This window comes from Anopheles stephensi, chromosome 2 (genome assembly GCF_013141755.1).
Source record: "Anopheles stephensi strain Indian chromosome 2, UCI_ANSTEP_V1.0, whole genome shotgun sequence".
NCBI classification, from domain to species: domain Eukaryota; kingdom Metazoa; phylum Arthropoda; class Insecta; order Diptera; family Culicidae; genus Anopheles; species Anopheles stephensi.
In genome coordinates, this window is record NC_050202.1 from 15,829,499 (window position 1) to 15,855,483 (window position 25,985).

Consider the following 25,985-nt stretch of genomic DNA (forward strand, 5'->3'; position numbering starts at 1 on the left):
CGTTCCGACCCACGTCCCCGAGACTGGTTGCAGTAGGGAATGTATTTTTGGTGCAAGATAAATTGATTTTACTGATTGAACAATGGGTCACAATTTTCGATACTGCGAGCCCGCGCTGTACGGTACTGCGCCTGGGAACGTGCCAGCGTACCGCGGAAATGAGTGTGGAAAGCTCGAGCGCGCGGAGAGAGAGACACCGGAGTGGTGGGTCGGATCATATTTTATCCAAACAGCGCTCCGAACGTATCGAAACATCAAAGCTCATTCGGCATTCGGCGTCCCGCAGTATCTGCCGGAGAAGCATCCTAAAATCAATTAAAAGATCCGCAATCAGGGGTACCTTTTATATGAAAATTCCATCAAATTATGGCGATTTATTTCGGAGCTCATCGAATCAAAACTCAGCCACGTGTTGACGAGATGTGTTTTAAAATAGCCATAAACCGTCCCGACTACTTGACCAACCGTCATTTTTGCTTTCACTTTGAACCCAAACCCGGTTGGTTTCGGTCTGGTACCGAGTGCGCATGTCCATCGCCTAGCATTACGATTTTTGGTCCAGCATTTGACACTCGTAATAGCATTCCAGCAAACACAAACAGTGGACAGGTCCTGCGACAGTATCGCTCAGCTTCCAGCAGCTTTCCTACCGGCGGTAAAGGTAAGCATCCCTTTCGTCAAAATGGACAGAAAAAAACAGATCCAGCATCCTTCATAGCAAGACTTATTAGTGTTGTGGTGCGGGAGAAGAAAAAGTGAAAGCACCCATACAGGCAACAACAGATACGCAAGTGATACGCGTGTGATGAGTGCAAAGGCAGGATCCGAACAAATGTGTGGTGGATGAATGCGGAGAACTTCGAAGGGGGTACCGGGGAAGGAATGTGAAGCGGGAATCGTGCCGTGCTTGTTGTTAACCAATTCTAACCTTATTAGTGCGTGTGTCGCACACGCACATCCCAGCGGTCCCAATGCTTTCGGTTCGTCCGCATCTTAAGATATCTCAATCTTGTGACTTCTCGGAAGCACGGGTTCGTTGAGATGAGTTTTGCCCGGAACAGTACGCATCGGTAGGGATAAATTATCGAGATTGTGAGCTTCGTGAAATCAACCATTCCATCCTCGGCTCAATGGCAAAGGCCAATTGGGTACGTGTGTTAGTAAATAATGGGGCTAACCTTATACCAGATGTCTTGAAGAAATTTTGTGCGTGTTTTTTATTGGATTAATTTTAAAGCGTACTATTGATAACGTGCATTGTACACGCTTTTTTATAAATTTTAAAAAATGAAAGATGAAGACTCTCCGTAAATGGGATTTTTGTTCTTGACTGAACAACATCTTGAACCATGCCTGCCGCTGGTGTTTATTTTGTATATCTAATTATTTTTATGATCATCATACGGCAGAACCGGGGTTCAAATCCCATCTGGACCGTTCCCCCGTAGTGAGGACTGACTGTCCAACTACGTGGAATTATTAAGACTAGTAAGCTAGAAACGGCAAGCATGACCTTAAGAGGTCTTAGGCTAAGAAGAGAGAGAGAGAGTTATTAAATCAGATTATTATTAATAAGATTTTTGAATATATCGTTGGAAATTGGTATTCACGATGCTCAATTTGTTTTCATCAACTTCCTTTTTTTCGATTTGGCCACTTCTATCTTCATATACAGTGACGGACAATAGAATTAGACCGGCAATTTTTTTAAATCTTAAAATTTAAATTAACTTCCGGATTATCAAGCATCGATTTAGTTGAGCAGATGTTGAGAAATTCAATCCAATCAATCGAGAAATTGATTTTTAATGTTTTTTTTGTCATCTTCATAAAATTATAACCAAAACATAGTGTACAAAAGAATAAGACTATTAGCCAGCTGGCCTTTTTTATAGTTGTAAGCATCCTTTCATTCTTTTTTTGCAACTTTAAAGCAGTCTAGTTTTGTTGTCAGATAGTTATTTTTTACATTTTTATTTATTTTGATTTTATTATTCTTATTCAACAATTTATTGATTTTCAAACAAAGTTAAGCGTTTGTCGAGCGTGTCCTTTTGCCAAATTTCAGTTTAACTATCGCTGACAGAAGTATCCATAGCTTATAAAAGCAATTATAAAAATAAGAGAAATTTTGAAAGTGGTCATATTCTATTGACCGTCACTGTGCGACGAGGGAAATTGTTAGAACACTAAGCTCCAAAATTCCGCTTGAAAACGATATCCCACACGGATTCCTGTACAACGAAAGCAACTATTACAGCTACTGTGGCATTTAAGTACGTTTAGTAGAAACTGTCACTCGTTCGGCTCTTGTGAAAACCGGAGTCAACGTCGCCTCTACCAATGGGCTCCTCATTCTCCAGTCAAATGTCCTGCTTCCAGGCATCAATCGTCAAAAATTCAAACATGGCGATCATTTCTCAGAATCGACTCATTTTTCTACTCCATCATCTAGCTCCCTTAGATCTTGATAATGCTAAAGAATTTGGATATATCCATTGAGCCGTAGTTTTTTTCTAAAGCTTCTAGAACACCATTCAGAACTTTGTATAAGGGCAACTATATGACTGTTTCCAGTGCAGGATTCAGCAGATTTGGATAAGAGTTTGAAATACTCTCATTTCTGTGGTTGAATATTCCGAAGCTGTTAGTATCATAGCATTCGTTCTTCATTATGGATAGGAAATTCAAACCAGTATCTTACTTACAGCTTCGGAATGCAAGAAGCTTACGAACATCTGCCAGAGTTCTTATTTTCTTACGCCATTTGCACCCTTAAAATTTTCAACGTTTACTCACCATTTAAAATTTACAACAGCAATGTAAAAGTATCGCCCAAAAACCAATCAATAACACTCCTAGCACTCCACCCCAATAATGTGTCATACATTCGTACATTGGGAAAGTATTTTCATTTTCCCCCCAAAAATTGATGGTGTCCGCAAATTCTACGCAAGTATCATCAACGCGTTTAAGGGGAGATTTTGTTTTCTTTCCTATCGGTCCGACCCCACACCCATTTACTGCCTCGTTTCCATTTTAATTTTACGATTACCGCAACGCAGTAAAAACCTCAACATGTGATACCATCGGATGCTTCTTTCCATACTTGCTATTCAGGCTCCTGTTTTTCATGTGTGTGCGGATGCTTTTGTTTCTTTGCCTACCCCCATTTAAATGGTGCAGCTTCAACGTGTTTGTGTGTGTATAAGCCGGCCAAAGAACCGTCCCTCGCACAGAAGAAAGCATAATCCTTGGCCAATCAGGCAAACATTTTTAAAGCCACTACTATCCATTAAGCCTACGGTCGTATGTGCTGCCCGGCTCGTCGCATATACATGTCCGCAAAGGGCTGAGGAACCACACGGAGAACACATGGCTCGCTCGCTCACTGTGGTGACGCAGTTGGACGGATACGGTCGGTTTGATGCATGTGGCTTCTCGCATAATAGTGGCCCCATATTTATACTCCAAAACGATAGCTTATGAAATCTGGTGGCCCCATGTATCGTGTGCATTCCTTCTTTTTTTCCTCCCCATAATGCTATCGCAATGAACTGGATTGTAAAATTTGTCAACCCTTCTCACAAAAGAAGGCGACGCCCTCTACGGGATTCGAAATATAATCCGATTACCGAGCGACGATAAACACCCAATCATCGTTCTACGGTTCGCCGGCCGAGACACTCGACACGCCGATCGGACCACCACCATTTTGTACGAACGTCTGCGAGGCGTCTTGAGCGAATGGATCGGCCATCCCCCCCATCTCTATAAGCCGATCCGATACCACTACTATCTGTCCGTTATCTGCTCAAAATTGGGATCTTGCTTGCTACCAATCAACTGGAAAAATAATCTGTCGCCATCCTTCTCTCGTTCGCTTTGCTTTGTTTCATCCCCAAACAACAACAAAAAAACCCTTCCCGATCGCAATCTTTCCGGTTCCGGTACTGGACTTGGCGGTCTGCATTTGACTCCCGGCTTCGATCGATCGGATCATTTGATGATAGCTTCGACGGGAAGTGAGAGATGATGTTTCTGACGGTGAAGTTGCTCTACTTTTCGATCGTCTTCAATGTTGGTAAGTGTGGTAGTAAATTAAACTTTATACTGGATTCGTTTTTGAAGCATGTTTCTTATCTAATAGCAGCTAGCAAAGATTAGTTCTCCTATAGGTGATGTTGCTATGCTTTTTAAAACATTTTTATTAGTTATAACAGTACTTCATTTTGATTTATTGGGTTCAACTTCATAACAACCTATTTATCTTCTTTTCCTACGTATTTTGGATGAGGCTGAATAATCTGCTCTGATTTTATGAGGCATATTTTCTATTTTATTTTGTATTTAGCGAGAGGACGAGCGATATATCCAATGTAAAGTGAAGGACAAAATAATTAAATCACCTTTTTTCTTCTTCTTTCTTGGCATTACAACCTCGAGAGGTCTCGGTCTGCCATTTCTGACTCTCTGCGACTTTATTATACCCGCAGCAAAGTAGTCAGCTCTGCGTACGGAGAAGGCGGTCTGGATGGGATTTAAACCCCGGTCCTGCCGTGTGAAGACCGGTGCCTTTATTGCTTCGGCCACCGGACCGCCCCAATCTCGTTTAACTATAATGTAATTAAAAAAACTGTAATAAAGCAATAACTTACAGGGTTTTTCAGTAGATAAGGCAATAGCATCCATTTTTATGGCAGGCTTCTTAGATGAAATGGCAAACAAAGCTAGTTGATATAGAAACGGCTTCAGGTGATAGGGAAATCAAATACCTTTTATTGTGATTTCCTCAGATGATATTGTCATAGTAGCCGTTGATATTGCACGCACTTACCCGAGCGCTGAAAGGACGTGTACAATATCAATGGCTACTACGAGAATATCATCTGAGAACATTACAATAAATTTCCCTTTCATCTGAAACCGTTTCCATATCAACCAGCTTTGTTTGCCATATCACCATAGAAGCCTGCCATAAAATAGGATGCTATTGCCTTATCATCTGAAAAACCCTGTATTTTTCTTAATTTTCGTTTGAAGAACATTTCTTACGAAACATTAAAAATCCTTGCAAGGTTGTTTTTTTTTCAATCGCAAATAGGCCATTTCAGTTGTTTTAATATTTATGAAAAAAAACTTAAAAACTAAAATACATAAAATCAAGCATTAGTTAAACAGGTTAACAATTCAATTTTAATTAGATGAAATGCAACAAATCTGACCCAATCAATTAAAATCCAAGTCTCTGTCCCAAGCCACAGCATGACAGATTTAAATCAAGACATACAACCTTCTCTACGCTCAGCACGCACTCTGCACTCTTCTAAATCAATCCTGTAGTCCCATTTCTAAATCAATCCCGTGCCTTCAAATGCACCCCTGAGCACTCGGACTAACTGATAGCCACCCGAATCAGGTATCATTTGATTAAGAGCGATGCCGTTCGGTTTGCTTCATAAATTGGCTGTGTTATTTATCCTTCAAAGCGCAAACACTTGGCTGATGCTCCATTGAAATATATCTTTTATTTAAAAAAACACACCCTCACACACACAGTAAGCTCCACTCGATTGAGATAGCGTTGATTAGCATTGCTTGCGAGTCAAATATTTCTCGCCCGTACTAATTGGCACCAAACAACACCAGCCCTGCAGCCCACGGGATTCAAATATCATCTGATTGAAGCTTCCGTTGGAAAAGGGGGAACCATTCAACCGCAGGCTCGTAGTGAATTATTAGATGTACTGGTGATTGGAAGTAAGACACTCTGCACAGGCAAAAAAACAAAACCCAGGGACAAGATAGGCCACTCGTCGAGCGTGCCTGATGGCAGGCGATGAGATTTATTGCACTCGTTGACGGTTGAGTACAGCATTTGTGTCTAAGCACCGCAAAATAATTTAGCACATTTTGTTTAATTGGAAATCAACACCCGACATCTATTGGCCAAGGTCATTGCAATGCTTCACGCCAGTACAACGACAGCAAACCAAACATCCCCCCCCCCCCCCCCCCCCCCCCATTAGCAACATTCATCTCGTCCCCATTTGCTGGTGGCATTGATTTGTGATGTCGTTCGTGCGCTTTTAATTTTCACCATTTTCCCTATTCGTCTAGAGCTGTCTATTCGGTTTTTTTCCATCCATCCAGGAGCTAGCCAAAAACACCGCTCACGACGAATTGCTCCGTTTCTGTAGTTTAATTACTGTCAAATAAAACAATCGTTTACCGCGTACGTAATGCGATTTTATTACCGACGCGAGTAGATGGAAACGATTTTTCACGATCGTGAATCTGCCACAATTGAATGTAAACAGTGAAAATCGGTACTGGTTCGGGTGGCAAATAGAAGAAGAAAAAAACAAAACATCACATACACTCCCGCCGATGCCACACTCTCTGATTGAGCCATAAATTACAATTTGTTGCATTAACACCCTATCCGTATCCTATCGTATGTGGACAAGCATTTACTCACGTACTCCTCTACGGATGTGTGATTGTTGCTCTGCACGCTTTTCTTCGCCTTTCTATGCTATCACATTACGGGAGAGTCTTTTTTTTTGCTCGTGAAGGATAGTTTAAAACGTTACTGTCCATCGTGACAATGCTATTATTTGGTTTCGAGTAAAGATGGGATCGTAAAAAAATCACCCTCAACTGTTAAATGATCTGCTCTCTAATGCGATCGTTATTGAGCGATGTGAGGAAACATATAAATAATTTTCTATACTAATTGTACAATACTATATAATACTATTTATTTTTCTTTATTTCAAAATTTATTTTATCTTTTTTACATTTACTCAACATTTTTTGTTAAGTTTCTGTTTGATTCCCAACCCTCTTCTTTTCTTCTCCTCTTCTTTTTTCTTGGCCGAACGACCTCCTAGGTCATGCCTGCCTTTTCTGGTTTACTAGACTTTTTGATATCACGTTGTTGGATAGTCAGACCTCACTAATAAAGAACGTCCGGACGTATGTAGACCGGCACAGCTGTCGCATTTACCACCGTACCACCCCTTGACGAGTACTCCGACCTGGTTAATTATGTTGTTTTTACTACTGTTTAGTAAAGTTTTATAATAAATTCGTATCTTGTTCTCTTTTGTTTGAATACGATTAATGCCTGTTTAGTTTTCTCCTCTATTCCTGCTCTACTTTATCTGGTACAGTGACTGGCAAAGTTATAAGACCACCATAAAACTCATTTTTGAAATTCATTAACTATTAAGAAACATGGTAACAGCATTAGCAACATCTTACAAGACTTATACTAATTTCAATGGGGCGGTTAGGTGAGCAAGACAATAGCGGCTCCGATCTTAATAGCTGGTCTTATTGTTTTGTTATTGCTCAGTGACCTTAAAAATTGAACCATTTGAAGATGTGATGAGATGAAAAGGTAGATGTGATTTGATTCCTTTTGTTGACGGAATAATGTCCTCATTTTCTCTAGTTTTATTTGTTCATTTTATTGTTTTTAATATAACAAAAAATTGCATACAAAAGAAGTTATTCAATTCGAGAAAATACATCACTTTTAAACTTTCTCAAATTCAAATAGCCCCATTCTACAGCCCGGCACTGTATATGTCCTTTTTGCTTGGCCTAACGAAGGTCATACCTGCCTTTTCTGCCTACCTAGACTTTATGATACCACTTAGTTGGATAGTCAATCCTCACTATGGAGAAACGATCTGGATGGGATTTGATCCCCGGTGCTCGCGTATGAAGACCGGCGCCGCGAATAACTATAAATCCACTTTAGCATGTTTAAGGTGTCCATTCAATATATTCGAAGTAGATTTTACTTTATGAAATTCAGACACTTTAAGCACATGAATCTTAATCGTATCGTAGCAATACGACCAAGCTGTTCTTGTACGAGAACATAGAGCAACAAATTCCACTTTAAAGCCTGAAGGTAGCAGCCATTACACGTAACATCCACTCATCCCTCCAAAGCATGAAGCATGTTGTTATCCTCCCGTAAACTATCTCCTACCTCTTCCAACAAAACTATTAGCCACCATTATTGAAGTAAATTGATTTAAAATTAATTGTACCGAAAGATTTATTTCTGCACACTGACGACATTCGGTGCAAGATGTCCGACCCACCTCAGCTAGCCGCAGCACATCGCCTTGTAACATTATAGATCACTTTTACTCTATGACCGTACCATCTTAACTGCTTAACGTGTCTCTTCACTTGTCCTCTCGTCTTTCTCTCTCTCTCTCCATTTCTCTCCATTAAACTTGTTCCGTGTACTAAATCCATCGTCCCTTCGCACAAAACAATGGCCCCGGTCGGTTTCGGGTGGGATGGGCTGACGTGTCCACATGTCTATCACCGACCGGATTATCCTGCTGGCTTTCGTTTGGTGGTGGTGGTGGTGGTCCGGCACTAGTGTGCGGTCGATATGCGACGTCCACCACTGATGCCGAACCGCACCAGCAAACCTTCCGCATCACGCCGAACGACATCGAGGCGGTGCAGGGCGACGAGGTGGTGTTGCGCTGCGAGATCGAACACCTTGCCGGGCGGGTCCAGTGGACCAAGGACGGGTTTGCGCTCGGCTTCGGTAATGAAATCGTCGGATATCCGAGGTTTTCCCTGAACCAGAACCACAGCGACGGTGTCTACAATCTGCGGATCACCAACACTTCCTACGACGATGCGGCCCTGTACCAGTGTCAGGTTGGGCCGGCGAAACACAACCATCCAATTAGAGCGCAGGCCAAGCTGACCGTCGTCGGTAAGTACGGTGCCATTCCATGACTTTGTGCGGATTGGGGAATGAAAAACGGGGGAGGGGTGGTGGAAGCGATGGTAGTCGGGAACCAACCAACGGGACCGTTGTTTGGCAGGAATTAAAGTGACAGTTTGATGGGACTAGAATAAATTTCAGCGCACACGACACGATATTCCACCAGCAGCTAAGGAAAGCAAATTAAACCACAAAAAACCCTTACCTGGCGCTGGTGGCTCGAGATCGGGGTACGATACGCAGGGCATATAGCATTAAAAGATAATTAGTGTATAAGGCCCTCTTGAAGGGCGACGGTATACCGCACGCCACCGCTGACGCTGTTTTGGGGCCAATCTTTGACGGGTGATTAATTTATGCTCATTATTCGGTTATCCGTTTTCTGCAGCACAGTCCGTTTACTGTGCGTTAGAGCACAGCTTTTTATAGCAAAATTGATTATTCAGTATTTTTTAACACAAAAAAACAATGTCTTTGCTTCACCTACAGTGCAAAACATAAATATACGAATTGTACGATTTTTTTTACAAACCATGCCTAAGAGTTTTTTTCAAAAATGAAGTTCCCTCCAAATAACGATCTGGGCGGTAGCCAACCCCAATTACAAACAAGTGTAACACTTACTTATTTACTGATTATTTTCATTTGTAAAGCAAGATTTTGAATCTTGGTGGCCTTGTTTGCCTTTTTCTCACTGGACATGACCTTAAGCTAAAATTATGCATACTCTCTCTCGTAAAGTGTACATTAGAACAATTTATGTAGTCTTACATCGGAACCCTCCGAATGAAAATGGCACACATTGGGACGTGGCATTGGTGAATCAAATATTAAAATGCACCGATTTATTGATTAAATATTTAATACATGCCAATATTCGCCATTTTAAAACAGATTATATGTTTTCTTTATCAAACTAGACAGGAGCATAATCAAATTTAAAGTGCAAATGAGAACTTACCGGTGTGTTTCTATTATGTACATTACGTGGATCTGTTGTAATCAGTTTTTATGTTACACCATCAACGATATGTTCGTAACGTTATGGCATGCACTGTATTACTCTTTATCTTAAGTCCCTCACTGACCTAAGCTAGATTAAAGTTTTCTTTTTTACTTAAAGCCACTTAACTTAATTTAAATTAAAGTAGACATCAAAGGTTTGGTTTTTTGGATAGCTTAAACTGGTCAGAAATAATTTCTTGCTTCTAAACTATATAACAAGTTAAAAGAAATATGTAAATGCTAATTACAGAGGCAATGACCTTACTATCCTCTTTAAGAGTAAAATTAAGGTAATGAGGTGCAAAATTTAACTTATCTCACTTATCTTTAGCTCATGGGAAGTGGTACTCATACATCAAATTCAAAATACAGACAAATGTATTGCAATCATTTTGAGCATCTGCTTCCTTATTTTTAAGCTTAATTTAAATAACTATTAAAAAATTAGAAATTATTTGTACCTTTTTTTGGTTTTCTCTAACCTATTGCAAAAATTAGATTATTTCTGAACAAAAGCATAATTGTAACAAAAAGTTTAGGTTGATAGGGTTGAACTTATTATAAGTATCGATAGCAAAAATTGTCCAAACGTTTATTATGGTGGTCTAATTATTTTGCTCAACACTGTGTGTCCGTATGCAATTTGAAGAGGTTTCACTTAAAATAAGTATTTCGTTGATTATCAGACACAAAAATCTCTTCATTGTAGTTTTTCGGCTCATTCGCCTGGAGTAAAAAACTATTTTTGATATCTTCTAAAAATTATTCTTATTCTCTTTATCTCTCCCTCTAACTCTCTCGCTCTGTCTCCGATCAAACAGCAACACCCAAAGATTTTCATGCAAAATTTGGCCGAACTTAGAAAGTGCTACCCGGAGGAAATCGGATACGAAATACTACGTTCAATTAGCATTATTGCAACTTTAATGCGTTAACCGGTAAACACACCACCCGCCGGACGCCAAACGACGGAAGCAAAATGATTGATGAAGCTTTTGCTCCCACTCACGTTCACAATATTAATTCATATTATTTCGCGGGAAGCGTAACATAATAGCGTAACACACCCCAGTGCGGGCAAATTGATGAAAGACATTTCTTCGAAGCTTAGTATTCGTGGTAGCCCTAGTTTCGTTTGCCACCGTTCGTCTTGCGTAAATATAAATATAGCATCCCAAAAGCACGTGATAGGCTTACTTTAACATAGTATTTTTTCTGTATTCCCGAGATCGTTTCGGTTTTAATTTCAATTCGGTTCAGCATTACACAGCGGGTACAAATGGACGGATAATCACGCATCGTTTATGTCACTGCGAACTGCAACATCGATAATGAGCAACGGTGTACGATAAACCATAACGAATCGGGTGCCGGTACACCGCCGTGCAAGCTGATTAATGGCAAATGATCATGATTAAAATGTAACACACACTCGCACTGCAGCAGAAAACACCTGCAAAGCGTATCCAGTTTACACTTTCCGTGGCACCGAGCTGGACACAGCAAAGGAAATCGCACATATCACCATTATTAATGTAGGTTATCAATAGAAGCAATAAAACCGGGAGCAGCAACACTCCCTTTTCGAACGAAAAAAAAAATCTTCGATCGCATCTAAAAGGGGAGGGGGGGGGGGTGGAGGGAACGGCCCAGCAATTGGGAGCTTTCTTCATCCGCACCCCCAAAAGCTGATCAAATAGCGATAGCCGATGGGGTAAAGTCGATTTCACAATCCGAAAGCGATCCAAAGCCATTGGCAAAAATCCTGGGAAACGAGGAGGAAACCAGAACGAAAATGTGAAAAATAAAAGCCCGCGTGCCAATTAAACGAAGAGGAAAATAATTACCGGCATGCCAGTTATTTGAATTTCGAGCGTACGTTAATTTTCATTGCTTTCGCTTTTTACTCCCGAGCATGCGGAAGTTTTGCGAATGAGTCCTTCGGTTTGTTTGTTTTTTTACACTTGCTTGCTTTCTTTCATTCTTTCTGATCATTTATACCGCATTGGATCGTCCTTTTTGTATGAGTGTTTTGGGTGGGCAACTGGGGCGTACTTGCACGGGGGGTGGTATTTGTTGGGATCATTTTCCGGCCCGCCGTTTTTCCCCGTTCTTCTTTTTCGTCTTAATTTTTCATCCCATTTGCTGATGCTTGCCTCGTACGATAAAACAAAAACTTCCCACTGCATGATGGAAAGTGCGTGGCGAATGGACGTGGCGTGCAACAAGACCGGGAAGGAAAATGGCCAGTAAGCTTACAGCGGTCCTTTTTCACTGGTATCGAACTCATCCATTAATCGGATGTTATGTTTTCTTCTGCTGCAGTTTTATACTACTGTGTGTGTCGGTTGTTTATGCTGTTTTTTTCCCCTCCTACTTATGCTTCAGATCCGCTCATTTCGCTCTATTTGATGCACATTAAATAACAAACTTGCGTGACAGAAAAACACCGTAACGCAGCGCAACCGAACGTTTGCCCCTGACAGTATGCAATCCGGAACACGTGCCTCACCACAAAACGAACGCTCGCGCTCTCTCTCACTCTCACCAACGCCCCAATCGGGGTGACCAACGATTCAAATAATTGTTGAATTTAACGGCAATATTCATCCGCAGCCTACTGTCTGCCTGCTCGCCTTGGATCGGTCGGTCGGTCGGTGAAAATTTATTAATATGGGCTTAATATTTCCATAGTAATTAAAAATCGCCTTTCTCGCCGATCATCCCGCTTCACGAGGCGCGCGTAGCAAATTTCGCGACAGCCTCTATAAGCCCGGGAGTGGAAAACAGAGTGCCCGGCTTTTTTCCGGGAAATGGATTGGCACGTTTTTGAACGGGCGTACAACAACCGGCAAAAAAACACACAAACACACACGCAAACACCTTTCGCCCTATTGTGTTTTTTGGGGCGCTGCTTGCTACCCGTCCGTCGACGGGTTGCATTTTATTAATATATTTGGGCTTTTTGACGAGCATAATAAAACTAATTTAATAAAGAGTATTATCGCCGGAAATTTTTGCACAATTGGTATAGCGTTTATCAAATCAATTAGAAAATGAAGAGGAAACAAATGAAAACAACGGTATTATCAGTTTTGGTGGCTTACAATTAGAAGAGGGAGCGTGTATGGAGCTATGTGAGAGTTAATTATTCGTATAAACCCTACAAAATGTTCGATTTAAAGAGTGCTTTATCAAATTTAAAGCATATTGTGCCTGTTAACAATTATTCACGCAGGTTTTTCGAAGTAACAGCTTATAAAGATCATCTAAGTTCTTGGGAACTTGTAAACAGCTTTTAAAGAGCTTCCGTACTTTTCATTTATTAGTAACTTATTTTCAAGCTAAAGGTTGATTCTTCTTTTAAAAGAATTAATTATCGTTTAGACTTTTTGATGATTAGGACAAATACCAACTATAGCGACTCATTTGCATAGTTCCTGAGATCTTTTGGAGGTTAAATTGGTAGATTTTGTGGGAGATTTTTTTTAACTATCTATCGAGAAGCATCTGAAACGGGTTGTTTAAATTCTGATCATCAGGAATGCTGGATTCTTTTTCTTAACTTAAAGACCTTCAATCCCATTCCATGTTAATGTACAATGTACTACTACGTCTTATACGTGAAGTAAATGCCAGTCTTCGGTTAGGTCAGTGAATCATCACCATCAAGATTTGGAAGATCAATTCAAATGGGATGCAGCAATGATCACCACCGCTTAATTTAAATCAACAATAAGCAAACAAAACCTTCCTATCATATCATTTCGATTACTTCGCCAATTCTCAATTTTTGTCACGGGTAAAATCAAATCAAGGTTAGCCAGAAATGACAGACCGAGATCTTGCGATGCGGTATTGCCAAAGGAAGAATAATAATTTGACTAGGTTCGATTCCCTAAACCGAAACCCTGACGATGCATTTTGAAACCCTCCAAATGTTCAAGAGATTATTCAAAAGATTATTCAAGAGTCAAGTTCGATTTTACCTAACGAGCTGTGAAGCTCCGTCAAATGTTCTGTATAGGATTAAACAGCATCAAAGTTCCATAACAGACTATTCTCGTTGTTAAGCTTAAAACACTTATTTTTGCGTGAGCGGTTTAGAGAACCTACGAAGCATTACAAGATGGTTAGCGAGACTATTTTGTCCCATAGAACCGTTCCGTTATTCCATGCTCCGAAGGTATGTTTTAGATGGTATTCAATCTGAGAACTCCTAGTCAGGATATTGCGTGAGACTCCTCAAGTGAATGTAGTCCCAAAGAGGAAGCAGAAGAAGATGTTGAAATGGTACAGTTTGTATCCGATTCCGAAATCTTTCGCTTGCGAGAAAGCAAAATAAAAATATAATTTATTAACCAAGACGAAGAAACAACCCACCCAACAATTTCCCAAACACCGTTGTTACCTTTCAAGATCAATCTGCGGTAAGCAGTTAGCTACCCTTTACGAAACCCACCAGGCGGCTCCATCGCTAACACCGAACCCGATGCCGCGAGATAGAAACATCTTCCACGTGGGGTCCACGATGCGCATCCATGTTTAATGGTTGCTCCGAGCTCCAATTTGCTTCTCCCGATTATCTCACCATGACGTTTAATTTCTTTGCGCCATCCCCTCAACCCCCCCCCCCCCCACCCATTTCTCCGCGCAGTCATTTATTATCTAATTAAGAAACGAGTGGAAAACAAATGACACCGATACGGTCGCGATAATGCGCCGGGATACCTTTCCGGCTGACCGGTCTTCAACCCGCACTGACAGCCCAAATGAAAACGCACAAGACAAAAGCAAGCCACCCCACACACAAACCCCCCGAAAAAAAAAGCTAGCGATCCAACCAGCGACGCCCGCAATGCATTTTCCACCGATGCGGCAACAAACGCGTCGCATCATTAATAAATTTAATTCTGTTTTGCTACAACCCTGGCGGTCCGTCCGGCGCTAAAGTCCGGTTCCCATTCGCACGAAGCTCGCGCACCATTAATCATTGATGAGCATTTCGGTGCGGGGGGGTGGAATACGCCCGAAACATCCTTCCATCCTTGGACTGGGTCGGTTCCGAATTTCTTTCCTTTTTTTATGCGCTGGAAAAACCGATTCGCCGCCAGTCAACTTGTCAGAAAGTGGGAGCAGCGGCAACAATACTAAACGCCACTGCTTTTCCATATCACTCTTCCTTTTTTCTTTCGTTTTCTTTTTTGGGTAGGTTTTTTGGGCAACTTCGTGAGTGGAGAGTGCGATAGCGTAAGGGGGGAAACCCCGTTTCAAGGGAAACAGAAAAGCTTCGCTAATTTGCTTCGGTCAACGAATTCCACCAGTATTGGCCAACGGTCCGCTTCGCTTTGTCCACATTGTTCCTTCAGTCTGTTGGTCGCTTGCTTCGTCACATCATTCTTCGTTTGCTGTCAATTATTTTCCATTTTCGTCCCGTAAGTCACTTTAGCTAACCGTCCTGCATAATGAGACCGATGCGAGTTCGTGACCATCGTCGTGGTACGACGACATTCAGCGTCACCGCATCAGCAAGAGACACACACACAAAAAAGGCACACAATCTACTTCTGATATTGGGAACCTCCGACCAGTGACCAGCCACGAATCGATTACTCTGTATCTTACAGAGTGGACACGCCTCCTCCAAGCGGATCGGACTGCAGTTCTTAAGCGCATAATTTCGCTTCATGATTGATTACTAAATTGCACTCTAATTGACCAAAGTCAGCGTACGTTACCGATTCCGATCGATCCACACCGGGGGAGGGGGGGGGGAGGGTATCAAATCCGGATTTCGATTCGAGCTCGAGGAATAAAAATTAAATTAATCATCACAAATCTCAGCGCACACAAAAACCATCCCGCGTATCGTGAGCGAACCGTTCACTGTCCACCGACATCCGTGCCTAATGATCTATTGAATGGTGCCTTTCCCGAGTACTGCTTTTTGTTCCGGATTCCACGAAGGTCAGCACCATCGTTCGCCGGCTTCGTGCAGTAATTTCTTCGCCCGGTTGGGGACAAAAAACCGACGCCTTGACGGAATGTGAGTCCATAAACGAAATATTGCCCCACATCAATAATGCCTATGCCTTGGTCCGGGTTCATTTCCATTTATCACAACGCACTTTTGTCCCGCGACTACATTTCTCGGTACTGGGGGGGAAAGAAAAGGCGTTTCTGGTCGCAAGGTGAAGCAAAAAAAAAACTCCCATCAAACCTCCGGTCCGGCACCGGGTTCTTCATGTAAGGGTTCCCGAAAGGCTCGTATTATGTGCGAAAGCACATTGAAAAATTGCGCATGATGATGACAAGACAAATCGGTCAGTTTTTTTGCTCAAATTATCATTCCCCTAGCTAAATATGTGGAGCTCGGAGCTTTCTTCTACTGTGCGTACTTTCACCCGCGAGCCATCTCATCCCTTCTCAGGGCACTTGCATATAAACGAGCCCAGTATTGATTTGTTTTCTTAACCGATAAAAGAAATTGTACGTAACATGGAACATTCGATGCTTAAAAGCCATCTAATCAATATTTATGCTTCTGTGGAAATATTGAATACAGCTCGTTGCATATGGAACGATTTTGAGCGAATGGAAGCTCCTCTTTTTTTAAATTTCTTTAATAAAACGACTACAAAACGAATACAATTTACGATGGTTTGGAGACATTTCCTTTTCCAAATTCATGATAGTGTGGTCTGCAGGGGTTGATATCGTATGTGGACATCACATCCCGTCAGTGCTTTATTACGTAGATCCATTATTATGACTCTACTGCGTTTGTTAGCCATTCCGATAGCCAAGATATTCCGGCTATGCCATACCAAGCCCCTCTATCATCGCAATTCACTCATACATCCAGTCATTCATCATCATACATACAAGCGACATGCACCACATATAACAAACAGTAGGAATGGAAGGAAGGAAGGTACTAAACTACTATACCGTTCTCTCGGCAGAATTCAAAAATAAACCTCAGGTAGGTATCATCCCCTGCGTTCTGCCAATGTCCCGGACTGCGTCCAATAAGGAGAATCGAGCAGCGTCCCACTCCAGATAAGACCATAGAGGATGATCTTTGTCATGATATCCGATGCCGCAGCCACATGCTTTCGAGTCGACCCGTCCTATACGCTTGAGATGCGCGCCCAATGCGAAATGATTAATCCTAAGCCTCGACATCATTCGAATTAACGCACGATCCTCTGACAGGCCATGGAACCACGGCTTCAAGGACAGTTGGGGAGAGATTTTTCAAACAAGCAGCTTAAGACCTTTACGATTTCTTTCAAGAAGTAGTCTGGGCTCTAAATAGTCTTGATAGATTTTACTGCTTTGGCAACTCTTTAGCTGTCGGAGATCTTCTCGAATCGAATATTCGTCTTCGGAGGGCAAGATGACTTATGATCAATAAGGCGTAAAAGATTGCGACGCGCTCCGCTATATAGATTGAGCATGGTCGGCGTAGTTGGAAAAAATGCTTCGGATTCTTTGTTATATACGCCAACACCACGCTCTGAGGTAGACCCGTCAGTATACAATTTGCTTCTCTTAAAATGGCCATACTTTTCGACAAAAATACTGAAAATTGTCGTCCGACGAAGACTATCAGAGGTAGACTTGGATTCCTCTTTCAAAGAGGTATCTACTGTAAAGTGAGATCTGCAGGACCTTGGCAAGCTGGCACGATTCACATTTCTTGAAGTGCTAGTGTGTGTACCGGTAAATTTTTTTTTTTTTGAAATATGTTTATTATTAAAAAAAACAAAACTGTTCCGAAAAATGCATTACATTGCCTTTTGCATTGCTTGATCGAGCTTCCGAAATTGTTCCGAAACAAACCACAGGAATGATACAGTAGTAGTAGTAGAAGTAATAGGTTTAGTAGTAGCGTTAGTAGTAGAAGAATGCCTAACGTTCAGTGTATAAATAAATAACAATCTTCTTCTACGAAACTTAAATTCGAAATTTTAAACGCGCGCATCCACTCGCGCTTTTCAATGCTTCTGATGCCACTTGTACGATCCGTAGTACTTGAAGTTGTTCTCGTCACACTTCCGGTCCGCTTCCTTCGGTCCGCGCGACCCATACACGTACTTTATCGGTTCCGGCCGCTCCCGCTCGATGTAGTGCAGCAGCGGTGTAAAGATGCGCCATGCCTCGCTCAGCTCGTCCGACCGCACAAAGTGCATCTGCGAACCGCAGAACACGTCCAGTATCAACCGCTCGTACGCATCCGGCAACGCAACATCCTTGTACCGATGCCCGTACGTAAGGTCCAGTTCCGTTTCCTCCATGTCGAACGTAATGCCGGGCGATTTGGTCATCATCTTCACGTACAGTGCCTCACCCGGCTGCACTCGAATCACCAGCTCGTTGCGCTTCGGTTTCCCATCGAAGATATCGCCCGGCACATCGTGGTACTGGATGCGTACCTCCGCCTTACGCTCGTTCAGCGCCTTACCGCAGCGCAGTATGAACGGTACCCCATCCCACCGCTCGTTGTTGATCTTCAGCACGGCCAGTGCGTACGTTGGCGTTACCGAACCCTTCGGTACGGTCGGATCGTCCAGATACCCCATCCGCGAATCCTCATCCGGCCCGCTCGTATTGCCCACATACTGCCCCAACACGACATCCTCAATCGACAGCTCCTTGATGCTTTTCAGCACCTTCACCTTCTCGTTGCGAATGTCGTCCGGATGGCAGGTGGCCGGTTTTTCCATCGCCACCAGCGACAGTATCTGCAGCAGATGGTTCTGCATCACGTCGCGAATGATACCGAAATCGTCAAAGTATCCACCGCGGCCCTGCGTACCGAACGGTTCCTTAAACGTGATCAGCACCGAAGCAACGTGCGCCCGGTTCCAGGTCGGGCTGAAGATCTGATTGCCGAACCGGATCGTCATCAGGTTCTGTACCATCTCCTTGCCCAGGTAGTGATCGATCCGGTACAGCTGATCCTCGGTGAACAGTTTCGCGAGATGAACGCTCAGCACGTTCGAGCTTTCCGCATCGCGTCCGAACGGTTTCTCCACAATGATACGGTTCCAGCCCCTTGAAAATAAGTAGAAGAGAGCCATGTTAGTAAAAGTTACCTAAACGAGGTGTCGCAACTGTCTTACTTCTCTCCCATACAAGTGTTGCGAATGTGTACCGTAACGGACTCGAACACGGATGGTGGCAGCGCCAGATAGAAGAGACGGTTTGCAGCACGTCCAACCTCGAACTTGCTGATCTCCTGGTTGAGCAGCTCAAAGTCGCGCCGCGAGTCATAGCTACCAGCCACGTAGAAGTTGACCGACCAGAACTCTTCAAACTTGTCCAGCTGATCATCCTTTACCTACAAATCATATCAAACGATTTATTTAGCTTTCACATACACTGACTGGTCGTGCGAGATCCACAAACCTTCATGTACTGACGACATTTCTCCTTCAGCTCAGCAATGGACAGTTTGCTACGAGCGTACCCGATGAACTTGGTGTCCGAGGGGAGCAGATTGTCGCGGAACAGCCACCAGAGTGTGGGATAGATCTTCTTCTTCGCCAAATCTCCCTGGAAAGTAATTGAACCTTTAATTGGTATACTACTCGCATTGCTATAATGAATTTAATTCTATCCCCCTATAGAAACCACAAGGACACATGATACTGCTTTTAGCTGTTTTAGCCTAGCTGCAGGCGCCTGGAAGCTTTGAAGAGTATTCATTACACGTGACTTGAAGTTGTGTAACCTACTTATAATTGAGTAATCAGAATCTACTTAATGACGGTCATTTGCTATAATAAAACTATAGCGAAACGACTTTTTAAGATAATGAATGAAAATAATTGCGCAAAGCGTCATTTTTTGACAGCTTAAGTAAGCTCTTTAAGCCAACTAGCGCACAGCTCATGAATTTATTCCAAGCGGTCAACCACCGCATACAGTTACCATAAATTATAGCACAGAATCGGTGCACGAGACCGGCCTGCCAACTTAAAAAAATGTTCTCGGTACGACCGTCGGTTGCGTGCCTCACACCAGTGTCTGAAGCCCGGTGGTTCGATCGACCCTCAGACCCTTCCCCGAGCCCCTCCCCCCTTCGCTACTTACCGATGCGCCAAAAACGACGAAAATGTGCGGACAGTTGCAGTCGAAGTGTGTGCCTTCCGTGTCCATCGCGCTCGACTTCAGGTTCCGCCGGATGATGGCCAGTGCCTGTTCGCCGTCCAACGATTCGCCGTCGAAATTGCGGCTGTTCAAATGATGATTGCTACCGGACAGGGCTGGAATCGTGACGATCGCCATGCAAACGAGACAAGATAAACCGGAGGTAAGACGATAATTTTCCACTGCCCGTGGTACGATAATTAAACCACTCCGAGAACCTGACTGGAACGTACCCCTAAACGTTCGTATTTTTTTCGTAAAGCACCCTCAAACGACCCTCACACGATCCTCACACTGGTACGGCCGGGCCGCGACTAAGGTGGAACGCGTTCATCGCATTGTCTTAGCTCGCGCGCGCCCTAACATGCGTATTTGGTTTGATGTGTGGTTGAATTAAAAAAAAGAAGTAAATCACCAAGAAGAGCTAGTGGAAGACGACGCTGTGTGCGAATCGTGACTCACACACACACACTACGGTTCGGAAATCATCAGCCGTAAAGCGACCAATATTGCGGTTATGGCATTGAAAAGTTGCACAGCGATCCTATCCGATGCCTTCCTACGAGAAGGCCACATTTTTTTAATTTTTCCTGCCAGAATTCTTCAATACACGCACACACACATGTGTTCTCCCAAAGCCACTCTTCTCACTTACAGGACGTTTCGGCAAGCTCATCCGGCACGCTGGACGTTGAGTCGGTACGGGCACGGAACCGTGCATGCAGCCAGGAACTTAAGCGTCTCATGTCTGCAGTCCCACCAGTGGCATCGATGTGTGTAATTACCGAAAAACCCGAACTTTTCCACCGGTGATAAAAAACGCGGATCACTTTCGCGAAAGTTGCCGTAGCCCCAGCAAGAGCAGTAAGCGTAAGAAAAACCGAAAACACTCCGCGTACGGTGCAATCACCACGATCGACTAACGATCGACTGGCCAGGTAACGGCTCGTACGAACCCATGGAACGTGTGGCCATCCGCAGTAGGGCAACCGTAACACGGGTCATGCAATTATCCCCACCCTGGGGGGGGGGGCGAGCCATATGTACCACGGTAGCGGTAGCGTATGTATTGCCATAAATTTTCTACACCTAGTACATACATTAATATTATGCCAACTAGATCATATTACCCGCACGGCTAGGTACCTTTTCGAGTCAACTCCGGGCGCGCAGATCGTCGCGCAGTCACGTGTCGGGCACGCTTCTGTGTGTGCGCATCACAGATTGAAGATCTCGGTAGCGCTGCCGTTACAACGTGTGCCGCGCTGATAGGAAGGAAGCGATGCGTGTGTTTACCGAATCCTCCTCCGGTACGGGAAGGGATTCACCCGGATCGTGAATCGAAACGTCCAGTGACGTAACGATGATAATTAAGTTTTTGTTTTCCTTCCAATTTGTCAAACTCATTCGTAAGCTTCGACGAGCTGTTAAAATTACGCAAATTAGAGGACAGAAGTAAAAAAAAAAAAACAAACCTTGAAGAGGCAATAGTGGAGGCCTCCGTCCGTCACACACGGTTTGCTTCGCCAATCCGCGCCAAGTCCACGGGCACACGTGTGTGTGTGTGTGGTGTAGCAACAGAAACTGGCCAGTCATTTTCCACGATGGCCCTCTCTCGTAAAGGGTGGTAAATATTGAACAGGCCAAACATCGTCACCGATTGGAGCGCGATGGTGCGCGTGTTGGATCAACCGTGAATGAAATTTTCTTTTCGATGAGTCTGTGTCCGTGTGTGTGTGTGTCTTTTGACTAAATGAAATAAAATAAATAATACACCTGTGACTGGGAGGGTGGTTGGGGTTGCAAATCATTGGTTAACTATCTTCAGCCTCTATCGCCTTCCGCCTTTTTTCTGTCGCCAGTTCGATCATTATTAGTTTGACGTCAGCATCAGTTAACTTGCATTCGAGTGTTAGTGTGTTTGTATGATCAGTGACATTTATTAGGGTCGTATCACGTTTCAATTTGTCATATAGTACACTACTGTGAATGTCAAACTTAAGTTCACGTAAATAAAAAAGGGTAAAAGTATTTTTTACATTTGATACTTCCTTGGTATCATTAGGGCCGGACCAACCGGGCCAATCACCTCAAACATTTAATCTATTAGCAATAATTTTGGGCGGCCGGAAGGCATAGGAATCAGATACCATCATAGCTGTTCCCGAGGAAGCATGATATAAGAAGATCTTGCAACAGGTACGTCAAGGCAACGAAGCTGCACATGTTAGGCCTTAGTCGTGGTGTTTTTGAAGTTGTAGTACCACAGAAGAGATCATAAACTGCCTTAGTCTTCTATGCATCAGATACTTAAATCTTGTCTGAGTAAAAGAGGACGAGCGGATCACAATCCCTAATACCCCCGGCTCATCAGACGGACGGCTCGATTGTAGAGACGACAACGGCGCCGGTCTTCATACGGCAGAACCGGGGTTCAAATCCACGCAGATCATTACGCATGACCTTAAGCGAGATCGTTAGGCCAAAGAAGAAGCAAATATTAAAATCTTATTAGAATCTTGCAATCTTTTATCGCGAACATTCTGACTGATGAATGAAATCGCTCTGTCTCGATTTAGATGGTACAATGCCTTCCTTATCTTATGAAAAACTAAGAAAGGAAGCTAAAATTGGTACACTTAGATATTAAGGTTCTTGAAGTTGAAGGATCCAAGAAAAGCCATACTCATTTTAGCTACGTATACGATAATCTCATACGAGCCTTGATCTAAGAGATCAACCCGATCACTTCACCTAAATTTAGATCTACCAAGTCTCCCTGTTTATGTGGACGACCAACCTGTTGGCCTAACCTAAGCTAACGGCACAGATGAGATTTGAGCCGCGGTCCTGCCGTATGAAGACCAGCGTCGCTGTTGCATCTAACACCGGGCCGCCCCAATTCTTATTATTTATGTTGGATTTATTGTAGAGCAGAAGGTGCAAGGCAACGTCATTGATCTGATCCTTGAAATGAAAAAGCTCATCACATAAGCAATTATATCACTGTGAAGATTTGGTCTATAATTCATTAGACAAACATTGACCATGAACATAATGACCTTACCGATCATCGAAAGTTGCATTCAGCGTCTTGCAGAGGAGGTGATCGTAGGTGACAAACCCGATTTCACTGTGACACAACAGGGCGGTGTGGATGATTTTTCTTCCAACACTCAACCAACGTAAACATCACTCTGTGACATAACCACCTCAACTAGCGCTCTGTGTTCCGCCTATTCTCCCTGCTGGTTGAACATTGTTGAACGCTGTAGCAATTGCCGTGAATCAGTGCATCACAATGTAGCCACCGTTAACCTTCGCTAACCTCTAGTTTCTCTACCTAAACTCGTACAAGAAAAGGAAACCAACCGTATCGATTAACCTGATCTTCTGGGACCGACCGATCGTGCGCTGTCCCGGAGGAAGGTTTCCGAAGATCCGTTCACTTTCGTACGACCCACAGCAGCGCTCGAAAATCAAAAACTTAATCCAGCAAAAGTCGTGCAATGCCGCGAGAAATGCATCCATCGAAAGCCCTTGGCCTTGAGGCAGAAGCCGCAAGACATGAAAAGGAAGGGGAAGCATATGAGAGAAGAGGAGGAGGGGAGAGGAGGGGTCTGAAACGTAAACATAACCGTCGAGCAGGACGCTACGCACACCACGAAGAACGTTGCTATGCAACACGCGGTCGACGATATTGGGTGTACAGGTAAGTTGTGCTGTTGCAGGGGTCGTCTACGCAGAGGAACATTAATGACGCCCTCAACTAAACGTTGAAACACTGATTTTGTTTCACCTGTGAAATTTCACAGGTTAGTCGGAATATTGTAAACGTTTTACAGTTAATCTTGGAGTAAAAAATACTCTTACATAAAACAAGTTAAAATACAGTCAGTGACGAATGACTCAACACAATTATTTGAGTTCTTAACGAGTTCGTGCTCGCCATGCTCAAAACGAGCTCTTTGGTTATTGGTAATTCTACTTCTACTGTTGCTTGTTGGTTAGTCACATATAGAGTGACAGACACCGAGCGATTGAACGGTACAGGGTATCCTGAATTGTTTTGGCGCTTTGAGTTTTTTTACGACTTTACTAACATTTTTAGTTTCATCCCAAGATGTTTGTTCATGCCAAGGATTATCAATTAATCTTATAAAAGTTAATAATAGTATAAATAATATTTTTTGCACATTTTTGTTTAGAGTAACATTTTTTCTTTATGTCAAAAAGGAGGTAATTTTTCCATAATAATTGTTCAAAGTTATTTAAACAAGCAGAAATGTTCTGTCTGATAAAATAAAATAAAATATATTTTATTTATTTATTTATTTATTTATTTATTTATTATTACGGTCAAACGCCGTATTGTCAAAAATAAATAAATATAGTATGTTTAAAAATAAGCAAAAATAATTAGCAGAGTGCAATTATATTATTGTGAAACAGCTAGAACACGACTCTTTTATAGCCCTTCAAATCTTTGTTTCAATTTAAATCTTCAATATTTTTTTTCGATAGAAATATGGAAACAAACGAGAAAAAGCAACTGTAGCTGCGAAAAATATATTTCCTTCCTTATGCCACGTGAAGACCCCAAGCACTTATTGATACACCCAACACATTGCACGCACACTTAAATCCTCGCATACGCAGCAAGACGCGCAGATTACGCTTGCCGGTGAGTCGCCCTTTCCAGATTCCTTCTCCCAACCCCCTTTCCCTCTTACTCCGTCCCACTCGCCCACGGAACGCACGGTTCTCCCTTCCCCATAAACATTCCACATGACGTATGACTAATGCCGCTGGCCACGCTTTATCGCAAAGCACCGCGGTCGGTGTGCGAATTTACCCTTGTCCCAAAGTCACATTCACCACAAATCCGAAACGTTCTTCTACGAGGCACAATGCTCGAATGACCTCCGCCGATCACCGACCACTCGCACCAGCAACAGAGTTTCGCTCTGACCTTATCTCGCCAACAGGCAGCCACCGCTGGAACACGCCACGAACGCAGTCAGCCTGTCTCGTTCGCGTTACCCACCCCTCTGCCCGATCTCCCTTAGATCGGTTCTTGCTGCGTGATCAACCGCCGGATCACGTGAGGTTAACATTCAGGATTCTTCACTATCCTAATCCACCCTTTGCGGATTTGCCCGTCCTGCGCACTGTTAAGCCTACCGACGACCGACCGTCAACCGGGAACTGCACCCGTTTGACCGCGTTCCGTAGTACAACATTATCGCGATCGTTTATTTTGCTCTTATCGTTTCGATGTTGATGCTGAAGATGACGCGATTTTAGTTTTTTTTTTCATGTGTGTTAATTATTGCCGCATGGTGGCCAGCAGTTTTTGTTTACCTGTTGCCCTTACACCGGACCCGTTGGACGATGATTTAGCAGGATTCATGGTGCGATAATCGAGCGTCCAGGTGGGAAGCAGTCGCAGCTAATGACACAACGTTGGAACACACGTAAGAGGCAGCAGAAGGTAGGTTTTGTTGTAGGTAGGTGAGGCGTAATACGCACAAACGAGTCACAACGCGCGCGAACGACAGCACAGCACAACCGCACGGCACAAAAGGAACCACGAAAATAAGCGACGGGGACTGATCGCTTCGCTGAGTTCTCCCCACGACGACGCGCACCACAATCTTTGCCAGCGGTGATCTTGATGGGCGCTCGGTTCTTTGCCGGTCGTTGGGAGTTGCAGGGTTCGTCACCTTCAGTGGACACGTACAACAGATTTTAAATTCGATTCTTAAGGAAGTCATAATGAGTTTTAATTAATTTACTCACTTAAAGCTTATGCTACTCGATTTCCGGCTCAATTTGGAAATTTTAAATGACTTGCTCAGAGTTACGGATTAGAATTATCAAAACTCGACCAAAGAACAGATCGGCTAGAATTATCTAAAGTGTGTGAACCTTAATTTAACCAATTATTTCGCATCCATCTTAACTGAAAGGCATCACATCAAAAGGCACTACTTCTTCTAAGTAGTTCTTCAAAATATAACTTTTTCCAAATTTTCACAAC

At 43.1% G+C, this 25,985-nt stretch overlaps 2 protein-coding genes across 7 annotated transcripts; one reads left to right on the forward strand and one right to left on the reverse strand.

Moving 5' to 3' along the window:
• The first annotated feature begins 563 nt into the window (after positions 1-563).
• Positions 564-11,206, forward strand: LOC118502503 (irregular chiasm C-roughest protein-like). The gene is made up of 4 exons (XM_036034736.1): positions 564-661; positions 4,014-4,084; positions 8,417-8,764; positions 10,603-11,206. Exons 2-4 carry the CDS (start codon positions 4,033-4,035, stop codon positions 10,641-10,643), a joined length of 441 nt encoding a protein of 146 aa, XP_035890629.1. The 5' UTR covers positions 564-661; positions 4,014-4,032; the 3' UTR covers positions 10,644-11,206.
• Positions 11,207-17,514: 6,308 nt separating this feature from the next.
• Positions 17,515-25,650, reverse strand: LOC118504727 (glucose-6-phosphate 1-dehydrogenase). 6 transcript variants are annotated; one of them, XM_036039572.1, is made up of 6 exons: positions 25,307-25,650; positions 24,915-25,228; positions 19,886-20,058; positions 19,199-19,345; positions 18,913-19,130; positions 17,515-18,844 (listed from the first exon to the last, which is right to left on the reverse strand). In XM_036039572.1, the coding sequence occupies exons 3-6, from the start codon at positions 19,949-19,951 to the stop codon at positions 17,785-17,787; spliced, it is 1,491 nt and encodes a 496-aa protein (XP_035895465.1). In that variant the 5' UTR covers positions 19,952-20,058; positions 24,915-25,228; positions 25,307-25,650; the 3' UTR covers positions 17,515-17,784. The 6 variants fall into 6 exon arrangements, with proteins under 6 accessions (XP_035895465.1, XP_035895462.1, XP_035895466.1 ...); XM_036039569.1 differs by lacking the exon at positions 24,915-25,228 and having other exon boundaries at positions 25,307-25,649; XM_036039573.1 differs by lacking the exons at positions 24,915-25,228; positions 25,307-25,650 and adding an exon at positions 24,798-24,890.
• Positions 25,651-25,985: the final 335 nt, after the last annotated feature.

Bases quoted from the DNA above. Each gene is read 5' to 3' on its own strand.
- LOC118502503 (XM_036034736.1), top strand. From the start codon at position 4,033: ATGATGTTTCTGACGGTGAAGTTGCTCTACTTTTCGATCGTCTTCAAT. The intron at 4,085-8,416 runs GTAAGTGTGGTA...GTCCGGCACTAG, and splicing joins TTCGATCGTCTTCAATGTTG to TGTGCGGTCGATATGCGACG. The intron at 8,765-10,602 runs GTAAGTACGGTG...CCGATCAAACAG, and splicing joins GGCCAAGCTGACCGTCGTCG to CAACACCCAAAGATTTTCAT.
- LOC118504727 (XM_036039568.1), bottom strand. From the start codon at position 20,688: ATGAGACGCTTAAGTTCCTGGCTGCATGCACGGTTCCGTGCCCGTACC. The intron at 20,059-20,597 runs GTAAGTGAGAAG...TCACGATTCCAG, and splicing joins TGAGCTTGCCGAAACGTCCT to CCCTGTCCGGTAGCAATCAT. The intron at 19,346-19,885 runs GTAAGTAGCGAA...ATTACTTTCCAG, and splicing joins TCGTCGTTTTTGGCGCATCG to GGAGATTTGGCGAAGAAGAA.